Source organism: Eptesicus fuscus, chromosome 11 (assembly GCF_027574615.1).
Source record: "Eptesicus fuscus isolate TK198812 chromosome 11, DD_ASM_mEF_20220401, whole genome shotgun sequence".
NCBI lineage: Eukaryota > Metazoa > Chordata > Mammalia > Chiroptera > Vespertilionidae > Eptesicus > Eptesicus fuscus.
This window is the reverse complement of record NC_072483.1, coordinates 79,054,251-79,079,668: the sequence shown is the minus strand read 5'-3', so window position 1 is coordinate 79,079,668 and position 25,418 is coordinate 79,054,251. Positions and strand designations below refer to the sequence as shown.

At 39.3% G+C, this 25,418-nt stretch overlaps 1 protein-coding gene across 3 annotated transcripts in view; it reads left to right on the top strand.

Annotated features, from left to right (window-relative positions):
- The first annotated feature begins 274 nt into the window (after positions 1–274).
- UNC80 (unc-80 homolog, NALCN channel complex subunit) overlaps positions 275–25,418 on the top strand; it is a 173,214-nt gene continuing 148,070 nt past the window's right edge. For all 3 annotated transcript variants that reach the window (XM_008145215.3, XM_054723140.1, XM_008145214.3), the window contains exons 1-7: positions 275–366; positions 1,286–1,334; positions 4,377–4,533; positions 5,648–5,949; positions 10,532–10,655; positions 12,564–12,637; positions 15,001–15,137. In XM_008145215.3, the coding sequence (XP_008143437.1) occupies positions 275–366; positions 1,286–1,334; positions 4,377–4,533; positions 5,648–5,949; positions 10,532–10,655; positions 12,564–12,637; positions 15,001–15,137 (935 nt within the window). The remainder of the gene's footprint in view (positions 367–1,285; positions 1,335–4,376; positions 4,534–5,647; positions 5,950–10,531; positions 10,656–12,563; positions 12,638–15,000; positions 15,138–25,418) is intronic.

Below are 25,418 nucleotides of genomic sequence, written 5' to 3'. Positions count from 1 at the left end.
GGTGCTGAAAGCAGGGAGCGGCGCACAGTTCCTCAGGGCGCCCCCCTCCCCGCTCCGGCTCCGCCACCCTCCCGCCTCCCGCAGCCACGTTCCACGCAAGGGGAGGGGCGGAGGGTAGAAGGACACGGGATGGGGCGGGGAGAGCCGGCTCTGCCTCGGGGAAGGAGGGGATGAGAGTTGGGGAGAACCGCGGGAGGAGGAGGAGGAGGAAGAAGAGGCAGCCGCTGAGGAGCCAACGCTGGGTCCTGCAGTAAGACTCCCCGGAGCCACCATCATGGTGAAGAGGAAGAGCTCTGAGGGCCAGGAGCAGGACGGCGGCCGCGGCATCCCCTTGCCCATCCAGACCTTCCTGTGGCGGCAAACCAGGTGAGGGCCAGCCTGGGCTGGGGGCATTCCCGGGCTGCCCGGTCCTCGCCACCTCCGCCGCCGCCGCCGCTGCTGCGGCCGCGCACAGCCCGCAGCTCCCCCTCGGAGGCTGGAAAGCAAGCCCTCTGCACCCGCTTAAAAACACGCATTTAAAAATATTTCAGGGAAGTTTGACTACAGGCAGGTTGGCAGTTGCTGGATAAATATATATGTTATTTAAGGAATGGGAGGGCAGAGAGCCTAGGGAGAGGGGGCAGGGAACCGGGGGAGATAATTATGACTGGTTGTGCTCCTGCATCCGATGTGCCCTCCTTCTCCTGCTGTCATTGCAGCCCGGTGACCTGTTGTTTTTCTAGTTCCTGTTTGGCAAATATCTGCTGTGCCCACTTGTTAACCATTTTTGCTCGGATTCAACGAGCGCAATGTTCCTGGTTAAATCCCCAGAGGAAAAAATGATCTTTTATAAGCTTCCCCCCACCCCCCGAAGAAGCCTGAAACCTATTCCAATAAACAAGAAACAAGGTTGCCATTATTATTATTATTATTATATTATTATTATTATTATTAAGATTTATCATAAGAAATTGGATTCTGGAAATCATGACCCACAAGCTGTGTTCATTTTCCAGTTTTAATATGACTGTACATGAGTAATACACCACTTCTGACTACTGGCGATTTAGAATCTGATTAGGCAAAATCTTCAGAAAACGTAGAGATGGACATCTCTTTCATATATGTAATTACATATGTAAAAGCAAATGTGGTCAGTCATTCAACACCTGCTTATTAACAAGCTATAGGGAAGCATGAAATTTGAGTTTTGTAGCATTATGTTTTATTCATTGGAAGATATGTCATAAGGATGTTCTAATAATTTTATTTATGCTGATAACAAATATCTCTATTAATTTTTCAGTGCATTTTTGAGGCCTAAACTGGGGAAGCAATATGAAGCCTCTTGTGTGGTATGTGATATTCACCATTTAATCATTTCCATATTCTGTGTGGTATTTTCAACCCAAAGAAAGACATTAAATCATACTGACTGTATATGCATAATTCACTTGACAGATATTATTGAGCACCTACTATGTGCCAGGCACAGTTCTAGATTATGGGAGAGAGCAATAATCACAGCAAATACAGAGTTCGCATTCTAGTGGTGGGAGGGGGACAGGCTACTCACAAACGTGAAATACATAGTAAGCTAGATAGTGGTGAGCGCTATGGAGAAAAATTAAGCAAGAAAAGAGATTAGGGAGCACTAGGGTGGGGTTTACATTCTAGTAGTGGTAGGTGGACAAGGTTTACGGGTTAACATGACCCTTGGACAAAGACTTGAAGGAAGGGAGGGAGGAGTAGCTGAGAGAAGAGCAGAGGGAACAGCAAGTCTGAAGGACCTTCATCTAGGGTGAGAAGAGGAATGGAGCAGTGAAGAGAGGGCTGAGAAATAACAGATAATCGGGTGGTGGAGGGCCTTGCAAAGCAAGAGAAATAAATTATGTCCTTAATTAACAAAATTATGACTGTTATATAGTGAAAGTTCCTAACATTAGTGTCTATGAACTATTCAAACAAAGTAACATGCAATTCTGAACTTTTATGTTCTTTATTTGTTGTGCAAGTTGAAAATGATTATATAAAATAATTATTGAAATGATATTAATACAGGGGTGGGCAAAAGTAGGTTTACAGTTGTGAGTACCCAAAACAATTTATTTTTGCATTATATTTATTTATTACTGTATTATTTATTGATATTATTTGTCTATTGTTATTATTTTATATACTTATGATTTATCTTTTTTTAAAAATATTTTTATTGATTTCAGAGAGGAAGGGAGGGAGAGAGAAATAGGAACATCAATGATGAGAGAGAATAATCAGTCGGCCCACCGGGTGTGCAGGAGGCAGCCGTGACCTCCTGGATTATAGGTCGACGTGACCTCCTGGATTATAGGTCGACGCTCAACCACTGCGCCACACCAACTGGGCTATAACTTATCTTTTAGGCTGGTAATTGCTCACCCTGTATTTATGCAAAATAGAATGCTTTGTCCTGAGATTCTAAGAGAATCCCATATTCCTACAAATTTCCATTTTACAAATTGAGAACTGAAGACATGAAATTGTGAAGCAAACAAAGTAGGATTCCTACAGACTTCATTAAAATTTGGAGTTCACGATGTATATATTATAACTTAATGTGGAAACCTACCTGTCTAAATATTACTATGAATATTTGTAAATTACTACATAGATGACCTTCTAAAAACTAGGATGGAAGCCAACTGGAGAGTCTCACATACACATACACACACAAACACACACTCACACTCTCAGTCTCAAGCTGGACTTTGTGCTGTTGCATCTCCTGTCCTTCAGAGTTGTCACAGAGATATTTTAAAAATCTAACTTTCTAACAAGAGCCTTTTAATGGAAATTGTTTTGTATTGTTCTCAAGTTAGAGTAATTTTATACCTGAAATCTCTGAGCCTTCTTTAAACCATGCTTACAATTATCCTAGCTTAACACAATCCTAACCTTTCTCTGTTCTTGGCAAAGATATGTCTGACATGTTTAATGTCACATGATATTAAATAGCTAACTCACATTTATAGATAGATAGATATAGAGATATAAATATCTAAATTGAAAGTAATTTTACCTAGTAAAAATTACCTGAAGGCTGAGAAATTTAAATATATTTTAATTTGCATTGCCAGCACACCCAAGGCCTTTATTTTGTTTTTTTAAAAATAAACAAGACTGGACCTCTGATTTTACTCCTTACCAAAACTTCAGCATGCTTTTCATTATGAGTTTCTTATTTTCCTTTTATGAGTCAAAAAGTAAACAGTTTCCTTTGGAGAATATCCTGTATTAAGCCACATCTTTTTTCAAGTATTCTAATAATTACGACAATACCTCTCGAACACTCGGGATTCCATTATGAGCACTCTAGAGCACACTTACACAGTTTTCTAGACCATTTGGGGTGCTGAGTGCCAATTGGGTTCTGTTCATACAAGTCAAATAATTATTAAATCTATTTTATATTTTATAGCTACACTTTCCTCAACACTTTATAGTGATATACTCATTCCAAACAGACAAACAACAACAACAACAACAAAAAAAACCCTGAGTCAATCAAACTTCTTATGGGTTACTACCCTCTCAGAAAATATCCCGGGCCAGGATAGAAGAGTTAAACCACCAAAGGAAAAGCTCATTTTCTTCCTCCATCCCACCCACTCATTTTCTCTCCCTTCCTTTCTTTACTCAACAGGTATCTTTATGGTTCCAGGCATTAGGTAGGGAGTGTCCTGTGCCCAGTCATTGCTGGGGTCATGGGATAATAACTCAGGGACTCCAAAGTTCGATTTATTTTTTTGACTTTTGTTTAAGGTAGTATTTTATTATTATTGTTCTTATTATTATTTACAATCTACAAAATAAATCTATTACCAGATTATAGATGCAAAATAATTAGCCATTTACATGCAACAAACATTAATATTTCCAAAGTCAGAGTTCTTGAAAAAGTATACCTTATTTATCACTTGTTGAATATTGACATATGTTCTGTTCCTCAAGACACATTTACAAAAGACATTCCACTTTGTTATGCAGTTGTGACAGCTTCTTTGGAGGACTTAGCAGCATTTTATAAAATATTACATCCCCAAATTGCAAGAATTAATTGTGTTGTACTCTTTGTTAGAGTAAGCTTATTTTGATGGGCATGATAATCATTTAATAATTCAAGCCATATATGTTGGATAAAAACCTGAAAATGGGTAGATAATAGGAAATTATTACTGAGCTACTGCATGTTTTTTTTTAAAAAACCAATGCAATTCAATGTAAGTGCATGCTAAAGAATCGGGTCCACTAATTTGCATCTTTTAGGGTCTACAGTACCTTGATGTCATTATTTTCACCAATCAGATTCTCTAAATCCTTATTTTAGATGGTTTCTCTCTTTCTTTTTGTATCTATAGTCCTTTGAACGAGTGTTGGTAGAAAACAAGCTGCATGGCCTCTCTCCGGCCCTCTCCGAAGCCATCCAGAGTATTTCCAGATGGGAGCTGGTGCAAGCTGCTTTGCCTCACGTCCTCCACTGCACGGCAACCCTCCTCTCCAACAGGAACAAGCTGGGTTGGTGCACCTGTGTTACTTATGGCATGCCATCATCCTTTGTGTTCAACATTCATAATAACAGTTACTGAGTATTTACTATTTTCCCAGACACTGTGCACATATTTTCTCATTTAATTCTCACCCTGCCCCCCATGTTGGTACCACTGTTACCTCCATTTTACCAATGAGGGAACTGGCTCTCATTTTTTAATTAATTTTACAAGTAGTACATGACTATATTATCCTTCTAAGTAGGAATATATTATAGGAAAGCTAAAGACTCTCACCCATCAGAGTTGTCCTCTTTGCTCTCCCAGCTCCTAAAGTACCTACATTCGCTTTGTAATACTGTATGTATGTGCATGCCTATGCATAAAGATTGTTTTTTCTTTTTTAGGTATTTTGTCGATTTCTTTTATCATATGACAGTCTATCCTAGCCATCTATCCCATGTTAGTGTTGGTGCTCTCTTCCATCCAGTTCATTCCTCTTATTTGGTTCTCTGCTCAAATGTTCCCTTCATCGAGGTGCCTTTCCTAGTCACACTGCCTAAAATACAGTAGCTGTTATCTTCAGAGTCTATATTATTAACCATTATACAGCCCATTTGGAAATATATAGTTAGAGGGGTGGGATTAGGGAGTGGGTAGATGCATACCCATCCTCTCCCCACCTGTGAAAATCCACATGTAACTTTTAACTCTGAAGATTGCCCCTGTAGCTGCAGATTAAACCAACGGCAGATTGAAATAGTATTTTTAATCCTGGTTGGTTGAATCTGCAGATGCAAAACACAAGGATAGGAAGGGTTGACTATGGAAAAAAAAATCTGCACCTCTAAATGGACTGGTGTAGTCCAACCCATGTTCTTCAAGGGTCAACTGTATTTGGTATCTGACTGAGGAGATGCGATGCATGCATTTTCTCCTCCTATGACAGCATGTCGTTCTGCAAAGACGGCAGCCTGGGAGAATCCCCAAAAATGAATGTGCCCTTTCAGCAGTGGTTGTAAGGGGCACAGAAATGCTAGTGTCTCCCAGAGCAAAGCCAGGGTGTTTTCCAGACCCCAAATTGACATCCATTGTTCTGGTCACAGAGTTTGCCTTAACCTGACTGCGGGTATCCCATGCAGGCCACCAGGATAAACTGGGTGTTGCTGAGACAAAACTTCTTCACACCCTCCATTGGATGCTCCTGGAGGCCCCCCAGGACTGCAACAGTGAGCGGTTTGGGGGCACAGACCGAGGATCCAGCTGGGGTGGCAGTAGTAGTGCTTTTATCCACCAGATTGAAAACCAGGGTTCTCCAGGGCTGCCTTGCCAAAGCAGCTCCAACGATGATGAAGAGAACAACCGAAGGAAGATATTCCATAACTCCATGGCTACTGTGGAGCTCTTTGTGTTTCTGTTTGCTCCTCTAGTCCACAGGATCAAGGTAAGCAGAAAGGTAGTGTTCGGTTGAGGGGGGGCAGAGGTGAAGATGAGCTTTAAATGGTATTTCCATATTTGGTGTCTGTGTCTTTGGATGATCTTGTAGCAAAACAAGACATGAAGAGTTTTATATTTATATTAAACTACTGAACATTATTTCAAAAACACAGTCCTCTATATATTATTTACTCCTTAAAACTATTCAGTGCTTAACCATCTACCCCAAGATAGATGTCCATACATATTAAATATGGCATATAAGTTCAAGCATGATCTGGGGCTTAAGTTCCTCTCATGGTTCTTCAAACCTCACGTTAATGAGTATTTTCCTCGGACCTTCTCCATATAGACTTTATGTATGGCATTATGTCCTTTGTACTTCTGTAGCACTCTGTAGCTACTTCTATTATACTACAGGATCTAGACAGAAATTTTTAATTTTAATGTGCTGTGGACTTTTTGACAGGTTGGTTCAACCTAACCAAGAAGCTTTCCAAGTATTTTTAAATGCATAAAATACAAAACATAGGATTACATGGAAACCAATTGCATTAAAATACAAGTATATCCATATACTCCTCGGATCTGAAAGAGACAATATCATTTGAAATCACCATGCTCCAGCTGTGTGATCTTGGTGGTATTATGTAAGCTTTTGGATCCTCCATTGCATAAAACTGTGGATAGTTCCAACACAGGGTACATATATGTGAAGGCACAGTACCATTCCAGAACATGGAATCAAATAAAAAAGTATTTTTTATTTCTGTGAATTAATTAATTATAATAATCCACCTAAATGCTAAAATGAGAGATAAGAAGGAATTAATATGCTCAACTGTTCTTTGATGGAATATTAGGATCCTAATGAATAGATGTTTCAAGTTAGTAATATATATATTTATATATGAAGATGGTTGTGAGAACATTAACAATCACTATGAGGGGCATGGACTAATGAGTCTTTTTACCTATTTTAGTTTTAGTTAAAATTTACTTTCTTTTTCTATTTCTATTGATTTCAGAGAGGAATGGAGAGGGAGAGAGAGATAGAAATATCAGTGATGAGAGAGAATCATTGATTGGCTACCTCCTGCACACCTCTCACTAGGGATTGAGCCCACAACCCAGAAGTGTGCCCTGACCAGGAATCAAACTGTGATCTCCTGGTTCATAAGTCCATGCTCAACCACTGAGCCACCGCGGCTGGGCAGAATTTACTTTTAATTAAAGCTGTCCCATTGCTCCTAGGAATGGAACTGAAATTACCTGTAAATTCCCCAAATGATTTGCATGCACTGGCCGCATTGCCCATGAAACATACTAAAATTTTTAAATGTTGTTAGATCAAATTAAATTGCTACTTTGAAAGCTTTAACTTTTCATTTTAAGAAGTTTTTTTATAAAGGTTACACTCCATGGAAGGCATTACTTTAACTAAGACTGTTCCCCTGGCCTATGGGACTTGCAGGTCCTGGGTCCTGCCTACCTTCTCGGTCTCATCACCCAGCTCACCAGCCTCTCTCTTGTTCATTAACCTCCACTCTCAAACTGGACAAGTTCATTCTTGCATTCAGGTCCTTGCACTGGTTTTTCTTCCATTTGAAACATTCACTGCCATGCTCTACCCCTAGATTTGTACATGGCCATGTCCTTTTCATGGGTTTATTCACAACTCAAATGTCACCACCTCAGAAAGCATTTATGTCCCTGGCTACTTTAGTGCCACAAGCACATGACTCTATTTTTTTCTTTCTTAGTACTTTTCAGTACCTGAAATTATTGTATGCCCCTTAGCTGTTTGAATGATAAAGATTATCTTCTCCAGCTATGAGTTTCTGGTCACGTATGCATACTTAGCATTGGGTGGCCCATTAAATGGGACTCTAAAAGCGGAATTAGGGTTCCAGAGATTATGGATTCAGCTAACTTAAGAGAACTTACGAGGGAAAACAAGAGAAGGCCATGGGTTCTGCAGGTATTCAGGTCTGAAGAGTGATTGTATTTACTGGTGTTATTTGGGCAAACTAAAATTAATCAACAAATAAGTATGATGCTCGAGGATAAGTGCACACAACAGAAGGAGGTCTCAGCTTGTCCTCAAGAGATACACAATCTAGTTGGGCATATATCAGATGAAAGAAAGTGATGACAGTAACTATCAGTGAGTGATAAGTGTCACCAGGGTTTAGTATAAGAGCTCACTTACTGCTGCAATGTCTATTGGAATATAATTTGTGTCAAGATTACTTATGAGAAACATGTAAAAAGGAATGAGCTCAGAAACTACAAAATTATTGAAACCAGGTCAATTGAGATTTGGTGTCCTGCATTTCTGGAGACAAAGCTGATAAGCTTTGCTTACTATTAGTTATCTGCTTGCAGGCTCTAACACCACACTTAATGCTATGCAGCCTTCCCCATGCCCATTTCAAGGGAACAGGGTTGAGCTCACCTTCACTCCAGACCTGCCTGCCAAGCTTTTTACTCTAGCTGAATGTCTAACAGGCATCTCAAACCTAACATGTCTAAAACTGGGCTCCTGAATATCCCCAAACCTGTTTCTCCTTTATCTTCATCAATGACAAAGCCAAAAATCTTTGACACCTTTTTCTCTTACACTCCACTTCTGATCAGTAAGCTCTATTTTCAGAATGTGTCAAAAATCTACCACTTTTGCCCTCTCCTGGCACCTTAGTTTAATCATCTTTCCCCTAGATGATAATAGAGCTTCCTAATTAAGTCACGCTTTCCAACCTTCCCCTTAATGCTCAATATCCTGAGAGATTCTACCAAAGCATATGGTACTTCCAATCATGTCATTCCACTACTTAAAACCCTCCAGTGGCTTCCCATCTTACTCAGTCATTGCTCAAGTCCTCATCATGGCCTATCAGGCCCTGTATTATTTGGAACTCTGTAAATTCTCTGACCATATTTTTTTCTACTGTTCTGAAATCACTTGACTCCTGGCTATTTGTTGACACATGAGACATACTTAGGGCCTTGCACTTGCTGATCCCTTTTCACATAATGCTTTCTTTAAAAAAAAATCTACATAGCAGCTCCTTCATTTCCTTCGGCTCCTTTCTCAAAAGTTACCTTCCCTGGCGCTCCTCAATCTAAAACAGAAATACTGCCTGACACATCTTTGTACCTGCTTTTTCTCCTTTGCACTAGAAGAGCAGGGGGTTTTGTATGCTTTGTTCACTGATGTATCCCAGAACCTAGAATAGTACCAGATACATAGCGGGTGATCTTTAAATGCTTATAGAATGAATGTACTTCCACAGGGAGTCCTAGAGGCTTTCCTATTGTGGGCACTGCTGTGGTGCCAGGATCCCAATCAACAGCCTACAGAAGAGCCCTCTCTCTCCCCATATGCAGATTTATTTGGATATTTCCTCAGCCTTTCCAGCTGGGGCTTTCTTTGACACTGAGCTACATTGATTCACCATTTGCAAAATCACTTTACTTTTTTCTCCAGTTTCTTCCCAGCTCTTATCTTTCTAGATCAATGGTTTTCAAACATGTCTATGTGTGGGGAGTCACCAGGGGGAACTTTAGAAAACCTCACAGCAACTCTAATTTAATTGGTCTGGGAAGGGAAGGAAGTGGGACCTGGGCCTCCTGTGTTTTAAAAGCTCCCCAAGCGATTATAATATGCAAGCCAAGGTTGCAAATCACTTCCCTAAGTGAATGCCTGGGTCTCCGCTGTGTTCATTAATCTACCACATTCTCTGCTTCCATCTCTACTTTGTTTTGAGAGGCTGAGTCGTTTCACATGTAATCTCGGAATGTCACATGTTTGTATTTATGCAAAATGAGAACGCATCTTAAACGTAGCCTCTCAAAATGATATGACGATGAAACACAAAATGTGCTCCTTGCAATAGACTTTTAATTGTAGATACATTGAGTGAGTTCGGGTTGTACAGTCAGTGAAATTCAGCAACTATTTATTGAGCACATATTGTGCACCCAATTCCTATTGTTTGTGTTAAGCATTATGATGACAGGGGCTGTGGGGAAGGGAAGATGCCTGATATATCCCCACCCTCAAGGAGTTAAAGATGGTTGAGAAGGCAACACTACAAAATAATACACTAGGAAGGATCTAAATATATGTTCCTGATTCCATAAAATGCAAGAACAAGAGGTGGACTGGAGAATAGAAAGTCAAATAGCCAGCATCTGAGGATATTGCCTTATGATGAGGAAGAAAGACAAATAATTAAGAGGCATAATAATGATTACCACTGGAGAGAGATCTGCCAAGACTTGGAATAAACAGGCCTCGGTTATTCTAATACAAAACAATAATTTGTGTGTTTCATGCTTTGCCCAAAGCGGAATTTTAATTAAATATTAATATTGCCTAAAGCAGACCACTGTGATTTCCGTAGTAGTTGTGACGATGACCTAGGGCTATTGGTTTACCATGGAAACACTCATTTGTGTGATGAAAGATTTGGAAAGTCGATCCATTTTGAAAATAATTTTGTGAGTGATGTTAATCTGTGCATGGACTGGTCCCTTCAACCAGTTCTTAGAGGCCACTTAGACCTGATGTTCTCTTCCCCCAGGAATCTGACCTCACGTTCCGACTGGCCAGTGGGCTTGTTATATGGCAGCCCATGTGGGAGCACAGACAGCCCGAAGTCTCTGGCTTCACAGCACTGGTGAAGCCCATCAGGAACATCATCACAGGTTGGTGCCTCAGACACCCAGTGGGATGGTCTTAGCAGACTCGCTCATGGGCAGGAAGGAGGGTGATAGGAGCATTTGCCCTTAAAGAAGCCAAGAGAAAGAAACTTTCTCTAGGGGGTTATTGAGGTGTCCCCAGTACAGGAGTCATTCTCATGATGAGAAACTCCAGACCAAGGGCATATGCTGTCGTGTTGTGTGACTTTGAGTAAGTCAATTAAACTTCCTGTGTAACTTAACACAAGTTTTCAAGGTACATAATATGTTAAGAAATTTTGTAAACTAGGAGTGCCATGTTATTTATCTAAAGGATAAGATGTTTATAGTGACATATCATGCTTACTATAGTCATTCAAAAAGATGACATTTTTCATATAGTAAAAGTAGACTAACCCCACAATTTACATGTATACAATACATGAATTATTGAAATAAACTATAAAATTAAGAGTAACAGTCTGTCATATGGTTTAAATATCGGGGAACTAAATAAGGAAAGAATCATAGCCAGAGGCGCTCTATTCCAGATCCCATGGATAGAATGAGGTTAATTTCATTGGATTAAAATAATCTGAGAGAGAAGACATGTAGGAGGTTACAAAACTACAAACAGTGTAAATAAGGCATAAGAAAATAAAATATGGTACAGTAAAAAACTATTACTGAAAAGCCATGTCTTTGTGTAAAACATTTTTTTCATTTATTGTAAGACCTATCATATTCCTTTATGAGTGTAGAGGTCACCTCAAACTTAGGTTTTCTCTTTTTCTCTTCCTCTCTTCCTTCTTCCCTCTCTCCTCATACTTAAACCATCATTTAACATATGAATGAAAACTATTGAGAATTCATGTCCACGTGATAAGTATCTGGGCTATTTCCCTCCCTTTGCTTCTGGATGATATCCACTGTGGTTCTTTTCCCCTCTTCCTGATCCCTGAGGACTGGAAATGGTGCCCAGCATCTGAGGGAAATTAAACTCAGCTTAGACAACGGGGCCAGAAGAAAAAGCAATGGCACATGGTTGACACTCCCCTAGGTTTCTTGTCTTGTTGATATATCCCCACCCTCAAGGAGTTAGAGGTTGGTAAACAACTTTCCTCTCAGCACCAGATTACTCACAATTCAAATGGAGCATTGCCATTTTAGCTAAAGATGGAACTGATTTGAATTTTACTTCAGGGGCAGCTTATTGTGGTCATGAAAGCACAGATAACCTGAGCTGGAACCTTCATACAAAGGTGTGACCTTGGGCCCTAACTGGTTTGGCTCAGTGGATAGAGCGTCGTCCTGTGGACTTAGGGTCCCGGGTTCGATTCCAGTCAAGGGCATGTACCTTGGTTTCGGGCACATCCCCAGTGGGGGGGGTGTGTAGGAGGCAGCTGATCGATGTTTCTGGCTCTCTGTCCCTCTCCCTTCCTCTCTGTAGAAATTAATAAAATATATTTTTTTAAAAAGAAGAAAAAAAAACACCAAAAAAAAAAACAAAGGTGTGACCTTGGGCAAGTTAAACTTGCTGTGCTTTATATTTTCACCTGTAAAATGGATCTAATAATATACCATATGCTATTATACTTTAAGGGTCAAATAAGTTGATATGTAACAATTGTAACAGACTTGGCAGATATTAAGTACTATGTAGATGTTAATTTTTATTGTTTTCAGTATTGCCAACTTTTTAGCACCTTAACCTATTGAGTCAGACTGAATAGATGACAAGATCTAGATTGACAACCTAGAAATGCTAATTTTTGAATTAGTTATTTGATTTTTCTTACAACATATGTTATTAAATGTCTTCTTTCCAAGGTGATAATGAACTGTTAAAATAGGCATTTTTATGTGAGAATGAAATGAACTTATGAAATAAAGTGAACTTATAAAATTTGTGATAGAATTCTTCCATCTTTGCAGCTAAGAGAAGCTCTCCAATTAACAGTCAGAGTCAGACCTGTGAATCACCAAATCAGGACACAAGACATGGAGAGGTGAGTTCATTTTTATTATGAGAAGAAAAGGGTGGTCATTCCTTGGACACTGTAGTGTGAAGGGTAAGACATGAGTTCTAGAATGATACAACTTGACTTCAATGCTGGCTCCTCCTCCCTAAATGTGAAACTTTAAACATCCTCAAATTTCATATCTATCAATGTGGAAAATAACTTTATGCCCTTCTGAGAAGTGCGGGTGGGGATGCTGAAACAAGACAGTGTTCAGCTATTGGTTAGTGTGTAGTAAGCAGCGCTTTATCTCAATGGCTAGCATGTGACATTAAATGTTAGTTATCATTATTCATCCCATGTTAACTAATCATCTTGTTCTAAGTCATTTATTAAATCCCCTAATATTTGTTAGGCAATCCTAATGTAGGTATGACAGTGCTGTAGCAGGTAAGGAGGAGGGTGTAGAAAAGAGTCACAATATACAGTCCTACCCTTAATGAAACAAAAAGTTTAATGAGGAATCAAGACTAATATAGTAAAACAGAATATGCATAATGAAACTAATACAATTCAATGGAAATTTGTCAGGCACTATTTGGTTTAGAAAAGGAAGAAATGAAGGCAAGAGTAGTTCAAAGCTCCTGCCACTAACTTAGCATGTGTCCCTGTGACCTGCCTTCACTTCCAATTCAACATGCACGAAATACAACTTGCTGGCTTCCCTCAAAATCGGATCCTTTTTTCAAATGATGGAGTGTTACTGCTAGGAGTATCATCATTCTTTATACCCTCCAAACTGAAAATTTTGAGGTGCTATTATATCTACTATTTACTGAGCAATTGCTGAATACGGATTCTGTGATTTATATGCTACATTTCATCTCTTCTACCATGTTTTTTTTCCCCCACTTTTAACATTTTTGAAATTGAGTGTATTTGATGATCTTTGTCCTCTGACAGTCTCCCTGCCTGGTAGCCATCTTGATATAGTTGTCATTATTGCACAGCATGAATTTGGTCATTTCCAGCATCTGAATTTGCAGAATCAGGATCGGTGGTTTTAGAAGAATATGTCAGAGGGTATAGTGGTGCACTCTTTTACAAAACAATATTCTTCACACAGAAAAAGTCATTCCATGGAAAAACCATATATCAACAACTCTGGGTTAAAATTTCAAAATGTAAAAAAAAAAAATTTAGGTATGCCTACATCAATTTATTTCACTTATATTTTTCTTTTTACAGACACACCGGATGGATATATAATCAAAAGCTATACCTACATAAGTCTGAGATAGCCCCTTTAATAAGTATGAAATGGGAAGTCCTCCCTGATAGGAAGTGTCCTAGCTTTTTCCTTAATGGAACATAAAATAATGGTGTATCTTATAACTGATGACATCTTAGATACAGTGCATAAATGTCATATTTTATTTTCCTTAATCCTCTCTATTTTATTTGTTTTGCTGAGAAGTCACATTTTGTTTTCTTTTTGTTATGTAGTTCAGATGTGCTCTTTATTCTCTACTACTACCCTCTAAATCCAAGTCCTCATAACTAGAATGAAGCTTGAACCACCTATTTGGATTTTCTACCTCTAGCCTCTCCTGCTTCACACAAATAACAATTAATAATGTCTGACTAATCTTCCTAAGGCATCACTTATTAACTCACCATTCCACAGAGGCTTATTATATGCCAGGTGTCATCGTTTCGTCATAGCCCTTCCTTCTTAGGAACCTATAGTGGATCCATTACCTCAAGACCAAACTCCCCTCCCTGGTTCTCTGTGCCTTCTACCACTGAGCATCACCCTTATTAAATGACCCTGGTTATCCCTTCCATTAATTAAGCACTATGTCCAATATAAAGAGCATGCAGTTTTAGCCTCTGAGCCTTTGCTCAGAATAAAGGTCATTGTATACAACTGGAAAAAAATATAGATTGTGTCATATTTGCTGAATGGTGGAAAAACCTGAACTTTGCACTTCTACATTCATGTCTCGCTTCTGTTTGATTAGCTCTTGCTTACCTGTTGCTTGGTTTCAGCCTCATGACTCTATTTGGTCCACTTCAGTATTGGCATATCTTTGATGAATTATTGGTTTGCAACTCTTCTCCTGTGGATACTGGATATGGAAGTGAAAATGGACTGAGTCAAGGGAAAAATGAAATCAAGTATATAAAAGTACTTTGCTTCATGCTTAGATTGACACTGGTGTTCTCTCCAAGTTTGTTTCCACTCTCTGTTAGATGAAGGCAAAATTCCTTGATCTGTGACTGTGAAAGGAGCTATGCTACAATTTTTTAAGTTAAAAAAAACCCCAATGTATGTAATATGATAGCTGAGTCCGGAGGGTATACCTAAAGGAAAAGAAGGATTAATTTGCTATCTCCTCCTCCTAAAGGGCCTCCAGGTGGTCTGTGAAACGTTCCAGTCAGATTCCATCTCCCCCAAGGCCACCATTTCAGGCTGCCACCGAAACTCCTTTGATGGAAGTCTGTCCTCCCAAACTTCCCAGGAAAGAGGTCCATCGCATTCCAGGTACATGATGTTAAGGCCAAAAATGTATCCCCAGTCACCAGAAACTAAGCATGCATTTTTGGCTACTTGTATAGTCTCTGTTACTTAGAATGTGTGCATACATGAGGTATTTATATTCCTGGTCAAGGTATAATGACAGTAATAATTCCAGAAGTGTGCTATGAATGGCTCTCATTTAAATAAACTGGAGTGGAAGTGGGAATACATGTCTGAATTAGATAATATTTTTAATGTTTAAATACAGAAACTCCAATGATCTATCAAAGGATTATGTTGCGGGGATGTGAAAGGATCTGCTGTAATGTCTTGAGAATACTTTATACCAGGAGGTCCTGGTAGTAAAGTGGGTGCTGCTACAGTATTCACAGGGGATTGAAAAATCTGTTCTTTGTAAACATTCCAGTTCTGCCCCTATTAGCTTGTGTACATGGTGAATTTGCTTACAAAATGCCTTCCTTACGTACACACATTAGTTTACTTCTCCCTACTCTCTGCTGAAATGATGGAAGCCTGGGTTCGTGAGGTGTGCCTTTGTACCCAACCAGAGGGGCCACCTACTGAGTGAGAGACCCTAAGACCATTTATATTTTTCCATTTTCAAAGGAGGTTACTGTCTAGTGGATATTATTTTAAAAAGAGGTATTTTTAAAATAGTTGTATATGCCACAAAATTCACCCATTTAAGTGTACAATTTAATGATTTTTTTGCAAATTTACAGAATTGTGCAAATTTTTTACCGATCTGATTTGAGGACATTGCTACCTCCCCAAAATATCCCTTGTGCCCATATTCAGTCACTCCCATTCCCACACCCTACTCCAGATGATGACTTAATATACTTTATGTCTCTCTATAGTTGCATTTCTGGACATTCCAAATAAATGGAATCATATTGTATGTAATCTTTTGCATCTGGCTTCCTTCATTTAACATAATATTTCAGAGGTTCATTCACATCATAACATATGCAAGTAGTACATTGCTTTTTATTGCTGAATAGTGTTCTATTGTATGGACAGATCACATTTTGTTTATTCATCAGTTGATAGATATTTGGGTTGTGTTGACTTTTTGCCTATTATGAATAATGCTGCTATGTGTTGGGTGGCCATATCTTTTCAGTTCTGTTGGGTAGATTCCTTTGAATTTCAGTTCTGCTGGGTTGTATGGTAAATTTATGTTTAACTTTTAAAGAAATTGCCAAACAGCTTTTAAAAATGGCTGCACCATCTTATATTCCCATTAAAAATGAGTGAGTTCATCTTTTCTGTTTATCCTTGTGTTAGAGTGTGCAGCCACTCTATGGGGTCTGAAGTGGGAACTGATTGTGGTTTTAATTTATATTTTCCTAATGACAAATAATAGTCAATATATGTTATGTGCTTCTTAGCTATTTGCATATCTTCTTTAGCAAAATGTCTATTCAGATCTTTTGCCTTCGTTTTAACTGGATTGTTTGTCTTCTTATTGGATTGTAAGAGTTCTTACATTTTCTGGATAAAAGTCCTTTATAAAAAACACACACACACAAACACAGATGATTCACAAATATTTCCTCTCAGTATTAGCTTGTTATTTTATTTGGTAAATTTTAATGATCAATCTCTTTCTGGTACCAAACCAGGCTACATGGGTGCAGTGTTCTGTAAAGATTTCTTAGGATTGTTGAAAGCATAGAGCCATATGAATATAATCACTTTTAAACCAAAATACCAGTATGTAGTACTTTTAAAAAGTAATATGTAAATAGTTATTTATCATCATATCTTCATTTTGAACTTTAGAAGCAAATGAGCTAGTTCAGTGGTCGGCAAACTGCGGCTCGCAAGCCACATGCGGCTCTTTGACCCCTTGAGTGTGGCTCTTCCACAAAATACCACGTGCGGGCACACACGTACAGTGCGATTGAAACTTTGTGGTCCATGCGCAGAAGTCGATTTTCGGCTCTCAAAAGAAATTTCCATCGTTGTACTGTTGATATTTGGCTCTGTTGACTGATGAGTTTGCCGACCACTGAGCTAGTTGAATGATCTTTTGCTGGTTGAGAATATGAATTTTTTACAGCAACTTTAGTTGCATAAGCAGAGATTGTGTTTATTCACATGATTTACTGCACCAGGTCAATAGTGATAATGAGTACTTCACATCATTTTTAGTGTGGAAGGAACCTGAAGGGTAACCAGTCAGATCTGATGCGCTAACAACATTTTAACCACTGACACACTTTCAGCAATGTGGAGGCTTACCTTCCCCCTCTCCTCTCTTGCCATTTCTTTTTTCACATTTACTCTTTACTCTGCTGAGTTATTTAGAGTTCCTTAAATGCTCCATGTTCACTTTCAAATTCTAACTTTGGAATATTTTTTTCCTCATGTAATATTACCTTTTCTTCTTTCATCTAATGATGATCCTTCAGGATGCAACTCAAGAATCAGCCTATTAAAAATATTGTAAGCGCTCCAATTTGAGCTGTGTTCCTTTTTTATACCATCTGTAGATAATGTCTAAAATAAAAGTAATACTACTTGCCTAGTTTCCCCAATTAAAACAGAAGCCCCTTGAGGACAGCAGTAATTCATTCCTCCTTGCTGACTCAGAGGAGCAAACATTGTCTGGTCCATACGTATAGATTAATTAATTATTTTGCACAGGCACCTTCTATTGGTTATGTGTTTTGCATTTTACCAAAGTACATGGTTGCTGCCTAATGAAAGTCTAGATATGGTGATTCTGAAATATCTTAAGCAAGATGATCCTTTGTTAGGATAAACAAAAGGAGATGCTGAGGTTTATTACCCTTTTCCCTGCCGGTATCTACACATCACTCAAACTGCAGCTTAACGGGCACATACTCTCTAGGAAGCCTTTTATGACCCTTCCTCCATAGTCCCTTATCATTTTCTTAGAACTTCTATTTATCACATATTTGATTCTGCAGTGTATTATATTAGTTATTATGTGTCAATCTGCCAAACTAGATTATAAACCACTTGAGAACAGATAGCTTATTTTATTTGTTCTGTGCTCTTTACTAGGAAGCCATTTCTTAATTTTAGCATTATTTCCCATCTGGAGGGGCTGAGAATTCTCAAAATCGTTAAATCCCAGCTCATTAGTCTTAGTTTGGTTCATGTATCTTCTTTCTCAACTTAAGATAAGTAGCAAGAAGAAATCAGAAAGCACTTTCAACCCTTTCTCTGGAAATCTCCTTAGTTAGATCACCTGGTTTGTTAAACACGTCTCTTTAACTGGGCTTTTAAGACTCTGCGTTCTAGCTCGCTGAGCTGCTGACCAGATGCTCTTCCCCATCTGGGTCTCTCCATAGGGCTGCTCATGACACAGCTGGCTTTCTCAAAAACAGTTTCCCAGGAAGAGAAGGAGCAACCAAGATAAATGCCTTAGTGTCTTTTATAACCTAATATCCAAAGAGACATACCATCACTTCCACTATGGACTGCACCAACCAATCCTGGTAAAGAATGAGAGGGGACTATATGAAGGTGTGACTACCAAGAGGCAGGGATCATTGGTATTTTGGAGGCTGCTACAACCAAATGTAATGATAATGTCACTACCATTTTATACATGATAATTATGACTATATCTATATATGTTCCTGTCAGTTATAGAGTATCCTCATAGTCCTCCTTTACTAAAGGTGTTCTACACAAATTCCAAAATGTTTATGCATAAGGAATTTCTCACCTCAAATACTATGCTTCTGTTTGACTTTTAAAAAATTATTAAAAACAATATCAGGGTGAAATCTTGAGGTCATAGAATAACCAGGAGCCTATATTTCTTACATTATCTTTCTCAACCATAGTAAGCATTGGAAGTTTGCAAATATAAATAGCATGTCACTTTTTTTTTTTCTTTGACAAAATTAAGTGTTAATGGCTCCAATCTGATTTGCCTATAAAGGCAAAGTCTACTATAATGTCCAAGGTTTCCACTTCCTGGAAGGGCATTGTTTTTTTCCCATCTGTGATATTGTTGAATATCTACATATATATGCATTCTTTGACACACACATGCACACAGTCACCCACAGCACATGCATGTGTGAATTATATGTAAATCGGTGACACTTTAGAAGAATGAAGTAGGCCTTTTCCCTGCCTAGCAGCAGTGATTGGTTGCCAGGGAAACGATGCCCAAGGTAGACCTTTCAGAAAATGCTAATGTTAATATATCTTCATTGGAAGAGTTCATGTATTAATCCGAAATGAAAAGAACTTTAATAACAAAGCAATGCAAATATCCTAGGAATAAAAGCTGTCTGCTTGTATCAAACAAATCCAATTTATTATCTCTTTTGCCCTGACCTTGACTGAACTGAACATCACTCTTCCCTGAACTCAGCAATCAGTGAACAGGTAGCCCGTTTGTTAAAATTAATATGAGATTTCATCTTTAATTAGCATATGCATAGACTTAATTTCTGATTCATTAAATACTGCTCAGGGTCAAGACTGATTTCCACAGTTCTCTGACTCCATCGATTATTTCTCGAATGCTTTTCTGCTTTGGATGGCCTCTACCAGCATCTCCACCCGAATTAGTAATAACTTATCTTCCTGAAGCCACAATTAGTTGGAAAATAGATTAAAGCAATACTTGCCTTTTCAATAGTCTTTTTAAAAAAAATCACAATGTGTTATTTATCCTATGCATATAAAAATATGTTAATTATAGCATATGACGATTTAAAAGGTATAAAATATTTCTTTGAAAATAAAAATCATCCATGAGGTCATTAGGTAAATGCAAACATTATTAATTTTTTCTATGTATTCCTCCTTATTATTTTTACATATACCATTTAGAATAAAAGTTTCAAAAAAATTTTATTTTTCATTTTTTCTACCAAGTAACTTATACAATCATAGGATATTAGAATTGGAAAGAATATTTCTACCATATCATACACTATACTGTTCCCATACCATCTTTATCCAGTTTTTTAAATTAATTAATTTATTTATTAAATCCTTACCTGAGGATATTTTTTTTTCATTGATTTCTAGAGAAAGAGTAGAAGAGAGGGAGGAGAGAGAGGGAGAGAGAGAGAGAAACATCGATGTGAGAGAGACTCATCCATTGGTTGCCTTCTGTATGCCCCCTGTCTGGGATGGAAAACCTGCAACCAAGGTATGTGCCCTTGACCAAGAATTGAACCTGCAAACCTTTGGTCCACAGGTCAACTCTCTAAACCCGTGGTCAGCAAACTGCGGCTCGCGAGCCACATGCGGCTCTTTGGCCCATTGAGTGTGGCTCTTCCACAAAATACCACGTCCTGGGCGAGTCTATTTTGAAGAAGTGGCGTAAGAAGAAGTTTAAGTTTAAAAAATTTGGCTCTCAAAAGAAATTTCAATCGTTGTACTGTTGCTATTTGGCTCTGTTGACTAATGAGTTTGCCGACCACTGTTCTAAACCACTGAGCAACCAGCCAGGGCTTCTTTATCTAATTTTGTAACTTTTCCCCTCAAAAGTTAATTAGATAGATGGTTAATGTTAACGAAAATGAAGGTTATAAATATTTGCTACAGAATACCCTTTTATATTCATTGTTGTTTCAAATGGAGTCTCTTTAAACATTAAGCAATTGAAATGTAAATTTACTTACCAATTTTGATTATTGAAGTTACTGACATGTTTTTAATGTCAATTACAGCCTTATATCGGTAGAGCTTTGCTATTGTGCAGTTCACCATCACTGAACTGACATGCTCTATTAGGAAGTAATGAATGACTATGGGACTCAACTGCACAGTTAGAATTACTAATACTCAAATAAATTTTGCGTGTAGAGAAAGTCAAAAATATAATCATCTGGCACTCTCAGGTACAAAACTGCCAACATATCATTCCAGTTAGTGTTTCCATATAGGAATTGTTTTAGATGTTGGCTTAAAAGTACAAAGTCAAGCACTATATGTTTTTTTAGGGCAATCGTCCTCTAAGCTTATTAAGATTATTTATCTTAATTTTCATTACTTGGAGATGCTGTTTAAAATAAAGATTTCTGGGTTCTATCCCCAGCAATTCTGGTAAGTCCGGAGTCTGCATTTGGAACAGCCTTTGTCCTCCCTGTCCCCCTTGCAATTCTCATGGAAGTAGTCCATTGGCATCTCATTATATGGAACACTGCTCTAGGGATTTAATATAATTTATGCAACTCCCTAATCTAAATTACTAACTAGAATATTTGGGGACACAGAGGTGTAGGGCAGAAAGTAAAGGCTAAAGACATCTAATACAGTGGGGGATAAATAATTCTGTTGAACAGCTTCTTAGTCAAGAAAACAACAGTTTTCATAGGCTCTTACAATAAATCAGATGATTGTCAGAAATCCTGGAAGAACCTAAAATTACCCAGCTGGTAGCCAGCCAACCTTATACTTTGTCTTTCTTTATAAAGTCAAGAATATATTTCTGGAAAAAAAATCCCATAATTCTAGGTATAAAGGATAGGCTGAGAAGAGTGGGTTCGTCCATGCATTTTTAAACATGGGATGAGGTGAGGGGGAAGCGTGGTAAAGGCCTCTTAAAAAAAAAAAACAAAAAACAACTGGTAGAAATGAGAAACAAGGTTATTTTCCATCAACTGGGCTTCAGGATATAATCAGTCAGGAAACAGGTCACACTTGGGTAATTTGTGAAGTGATCAAAATAGGTTGTGTCATGGGCAAGGGCATCCCTGAAGGGAGTCTCTCACACACATTTGTGTCTTTCCACAATGCCAGGTTTATTAGGGGAAACCTCCCCAATAAGCCAGTAGAGGCACCCGCAGGTTATACACAGAGGAAGAGGAGCCTACCTGATAGAAGTGAGCGGAATGAACCTCCAGCACAAAGTCCCAGTCACTGGGGGTGTTCGCAGGTGGAAAGGTGGACATTGGCCTCAAGCTCGGCAGCTGTAGTGGCAGATCTTTTCCGGTGAAGTGGAAGTCCAGCAGAGCTCTGAGCATGCCCCGTGGGATGGTGAAGCTTAAGTGTTGGATGGTTAAAGCCCTGAGTTTTTATAGCTCTTCACAAGAGGTGAAGGTCCCATTCATATCGGTGTCCAGATAGAGTCCTTATCCATGTGTCCAGACTTGTGCTTTTGGGTGTTCAGATCCCTCCTAGGAACATTTCTGTTACACCCCATTACCTCAGTCTTGACATAGCACTTGACGTAATTGCCATGGCTGACAGTGACTCCATATTGGACTGTCAAAGGTGTCCAGAAAGTCTGTCCTGCCTTGCTCTGTTCCGGTGGTTTACAGAGGTTTGGGCAGGATGTAGGGAAACCACAAGAGCAATACAGTTCTCTAGGGATCGTGGATGGGGCCAGCAGGAGGCCTGTGAGCTCAAGGCCTGAAGCAGGGGTCTTCAAACTTTTTAAACAGGGGGCCAGTTCACTGTCCCTCAGACCGTTGGAGGGCCGGACTATAGTTTAAAAAAAAACTATGAACAAATTCCTATGCACACTGCACATATCTTATTTTGAAGTAAAAAAACAAAACGGCAGAAACACCCGCATGTGGCCCGTGGGCCATAGTTTGAGGACCCCTGGGCCCTGAAGGGACAGAGGAAGGGATTAGTTGTGGAGAACTCTATGGAGGGAATGATTAACAAGAGCTGCAACCATCAGTAGTCACAGTTCTTGTCGGCCCTAGATCACAGTGCCATCCCTAGGAAAATCTCTGGGAGGGTGGACCCTTCTGAAAGAAATCCTGGTCCTTCTGCTGTCCCACCTCCTGGTTGCCTCCTCTTGCCAGATTCAACCAGGAGCCAGAGACTCCTGCGTAGAGTCTATATGAACCAATCTTCCGGGACAGCAAGGTAGAGAAGGTAGAGTGAATGGGGTCAGGGTGTGGGGGTTGGAGGCAAATGAAAAATATCCTGCCCAGGATAGAAACCTTAATTTTGAATCTAACCTTTATGCTTCTTATGAAAACTCAGCAACTCACAAAATTCTGAGACTCAGCCTTTTTATTAAAATGATTTCATAATAAAAAGTTGGATAATAAATACTGTGGAAAAGCAGGCATAACACATCATCCAGGGACTAATGAGACAAGTTTGTGTAAAACTATATGTATATTAAATTCAATATGATAATTTTTATCTTATTAGTATATTTATTTGGTGTTTATTTTTATTTATATCTTCCATATGATTTTATTTTGGGCTGTTTATTTACTCTGCTTTTCATGTGTGTTTTTTTCCTTCTATTCTCTGCCTATTAATTGATTGCTGAGCTTTCTCCAATCTCCATTTTTCTTCTATTGGAAGAAAACTTCCTATTTTTATTAAATGGTTACCATGGGAAGTGTAACATATTTGCTTGTCTATTGAAAAGCAGAACTAAATAGAACCCCAATGCTTCAGCTCCAATCACTCTCTGCCTTATTATATATTTCATACAGCTTTGAAACCATCTCCACAGTCAAAATAGATATATTCTTCACCCTCCAAAAGTTTGCTAGTGCCTCTTTGTAATTTCCCCTTCCTTATTGTTAGGTCCTTGCCGAAAGAAGCCAGGCCAAGAGACGTTGTGAGAGTTTAAGAAATGTTATTACATTCCTTCACAGTGGACTGAGACCAGTGTGTCAGTGTCAGCCCTGAGTGGGTGGTTAGGTTCTCTTATATAGGGTAGAAGTATGCAATATAGGGTCAGGGGGGATGCATGAGTCAGTCAAGGGAAGAGAGTGTAGAGCAGTGATGGGCAACCTTTTGAGCTTGGTGTGTCAAACTTCGCCAAAAAACTGAGCATAACTCGGGTAGTGTGTCACTTTGAGGAAAAAACTAACTCCAAGACTCTAGTCGCAAATGTTTCATCCTCAGGAGCAGCAAATGTTCCATCCTCGGCATGCGGCCACGTGTCATCAGAAATGGCTACGCGTGTCAGTGCTGACACACGTGTCATAGGTTCACCATCACTGGTGTAGAGGGTGGTCAAGCAAAGGGGAATTCATCTTATCTTGCTTCTGCAGGTGCCAGCCATCTGCTCCAAGCTATGGGAAAAGGCTTATAACAATACTAGAGGCCCAGTGCATGAATTCATGCACCAGTGGGGTCCCTCGGCCTGGCCTGTGGGATCGGGCTGAAACCGGCTCTTTGACATCCTCTGAGGGGTCCCGGATTGTGAGAGGGCTCAGGCCAGGCCAAGGGACCCCACCAGTGCACAATTGGGGTTGGGGAGGGACATGGGAGGTTGGCCAGCTGGGGAGGGACCGTAAGAGGGCTCCAGGGCGTGTCTGGCCCATCTCACTCAGTCTCAATCAGCCAGACCCCAGCAGCAAGCTAACCTACCAATCAGATCATCTGCCCCCTGGTAGTCAGTGCACGTCATAGTGACTGGTCGACCAGTCGACTGTCTGCCCTCTGGTGGTCAGCACACATCATAGTGAGCGGTTGAGCAGCCTTAGCATATCATTAGATATTATACTTTGATTGGTTGAACGGATGACCGGATGACCAGACATTTAGCATACTTGGCTTTTATTATATAGGATATATTTTAGAAAACATGTCCAAGCAGGAGAGAGTAAGGGTAGTTCATCCTCACACTTATCTTACTCTTTCCCCATCCACAGGCAACCACTGATATGCTTTCTGTCACATAGATCAATTTGAAATTTTTTAGAATTTTATATAAATTAAAACATACTCCTTTTGGGGGGCCAGCTTTTTAAATTCAGCATAATTATTGTATATATCAATAGTTCTCTGTCTTTATTGCTTAGTAGTAGTCCAGTGAATTAGATGTACCAGTTTGTTTATCCATTTGATGCAGGCATTCCTGGGTCAGGGACGGGAGAGTCCAAGATCCACTGTGGGTTCTTGACTTTACACAAAAAAGAGTTCAAATGTGAGCCAGCATAGAGTTTAAAGTGAAAGTGGGTTTATTAGTGAAGCAGTGAGACAGAGAACGGACTACTCCATAGAAAGAGCAGCCTCCCTTAAGCAGAATTTACTTCCTATATTGAGGTTCATTTAATTGGGTATTCAGTAAGGGGGAGGAATATTCAGGATTTTCCTGGGAAAGGAGTAGAGATTTCTCAGAGGAGCTCTGTAGGCCTTTTTCTGTCCTTATAGGGGCTTTCCATTTCCATCATGGTGGCATGGGGGGTGTTGTTTACCACACTGGTGTATTATAATGAAGCAAGGGGGTTACCTTTAGGTGAAATGAGTTGCCATGTGGGATCCAGCTGCTCTCTGCCTGCTCTTAGCCATAGTTCTGGTGGGTATGTGGTCTTACTTCTTGACAGTTCCTGTAGCTTTTATGGA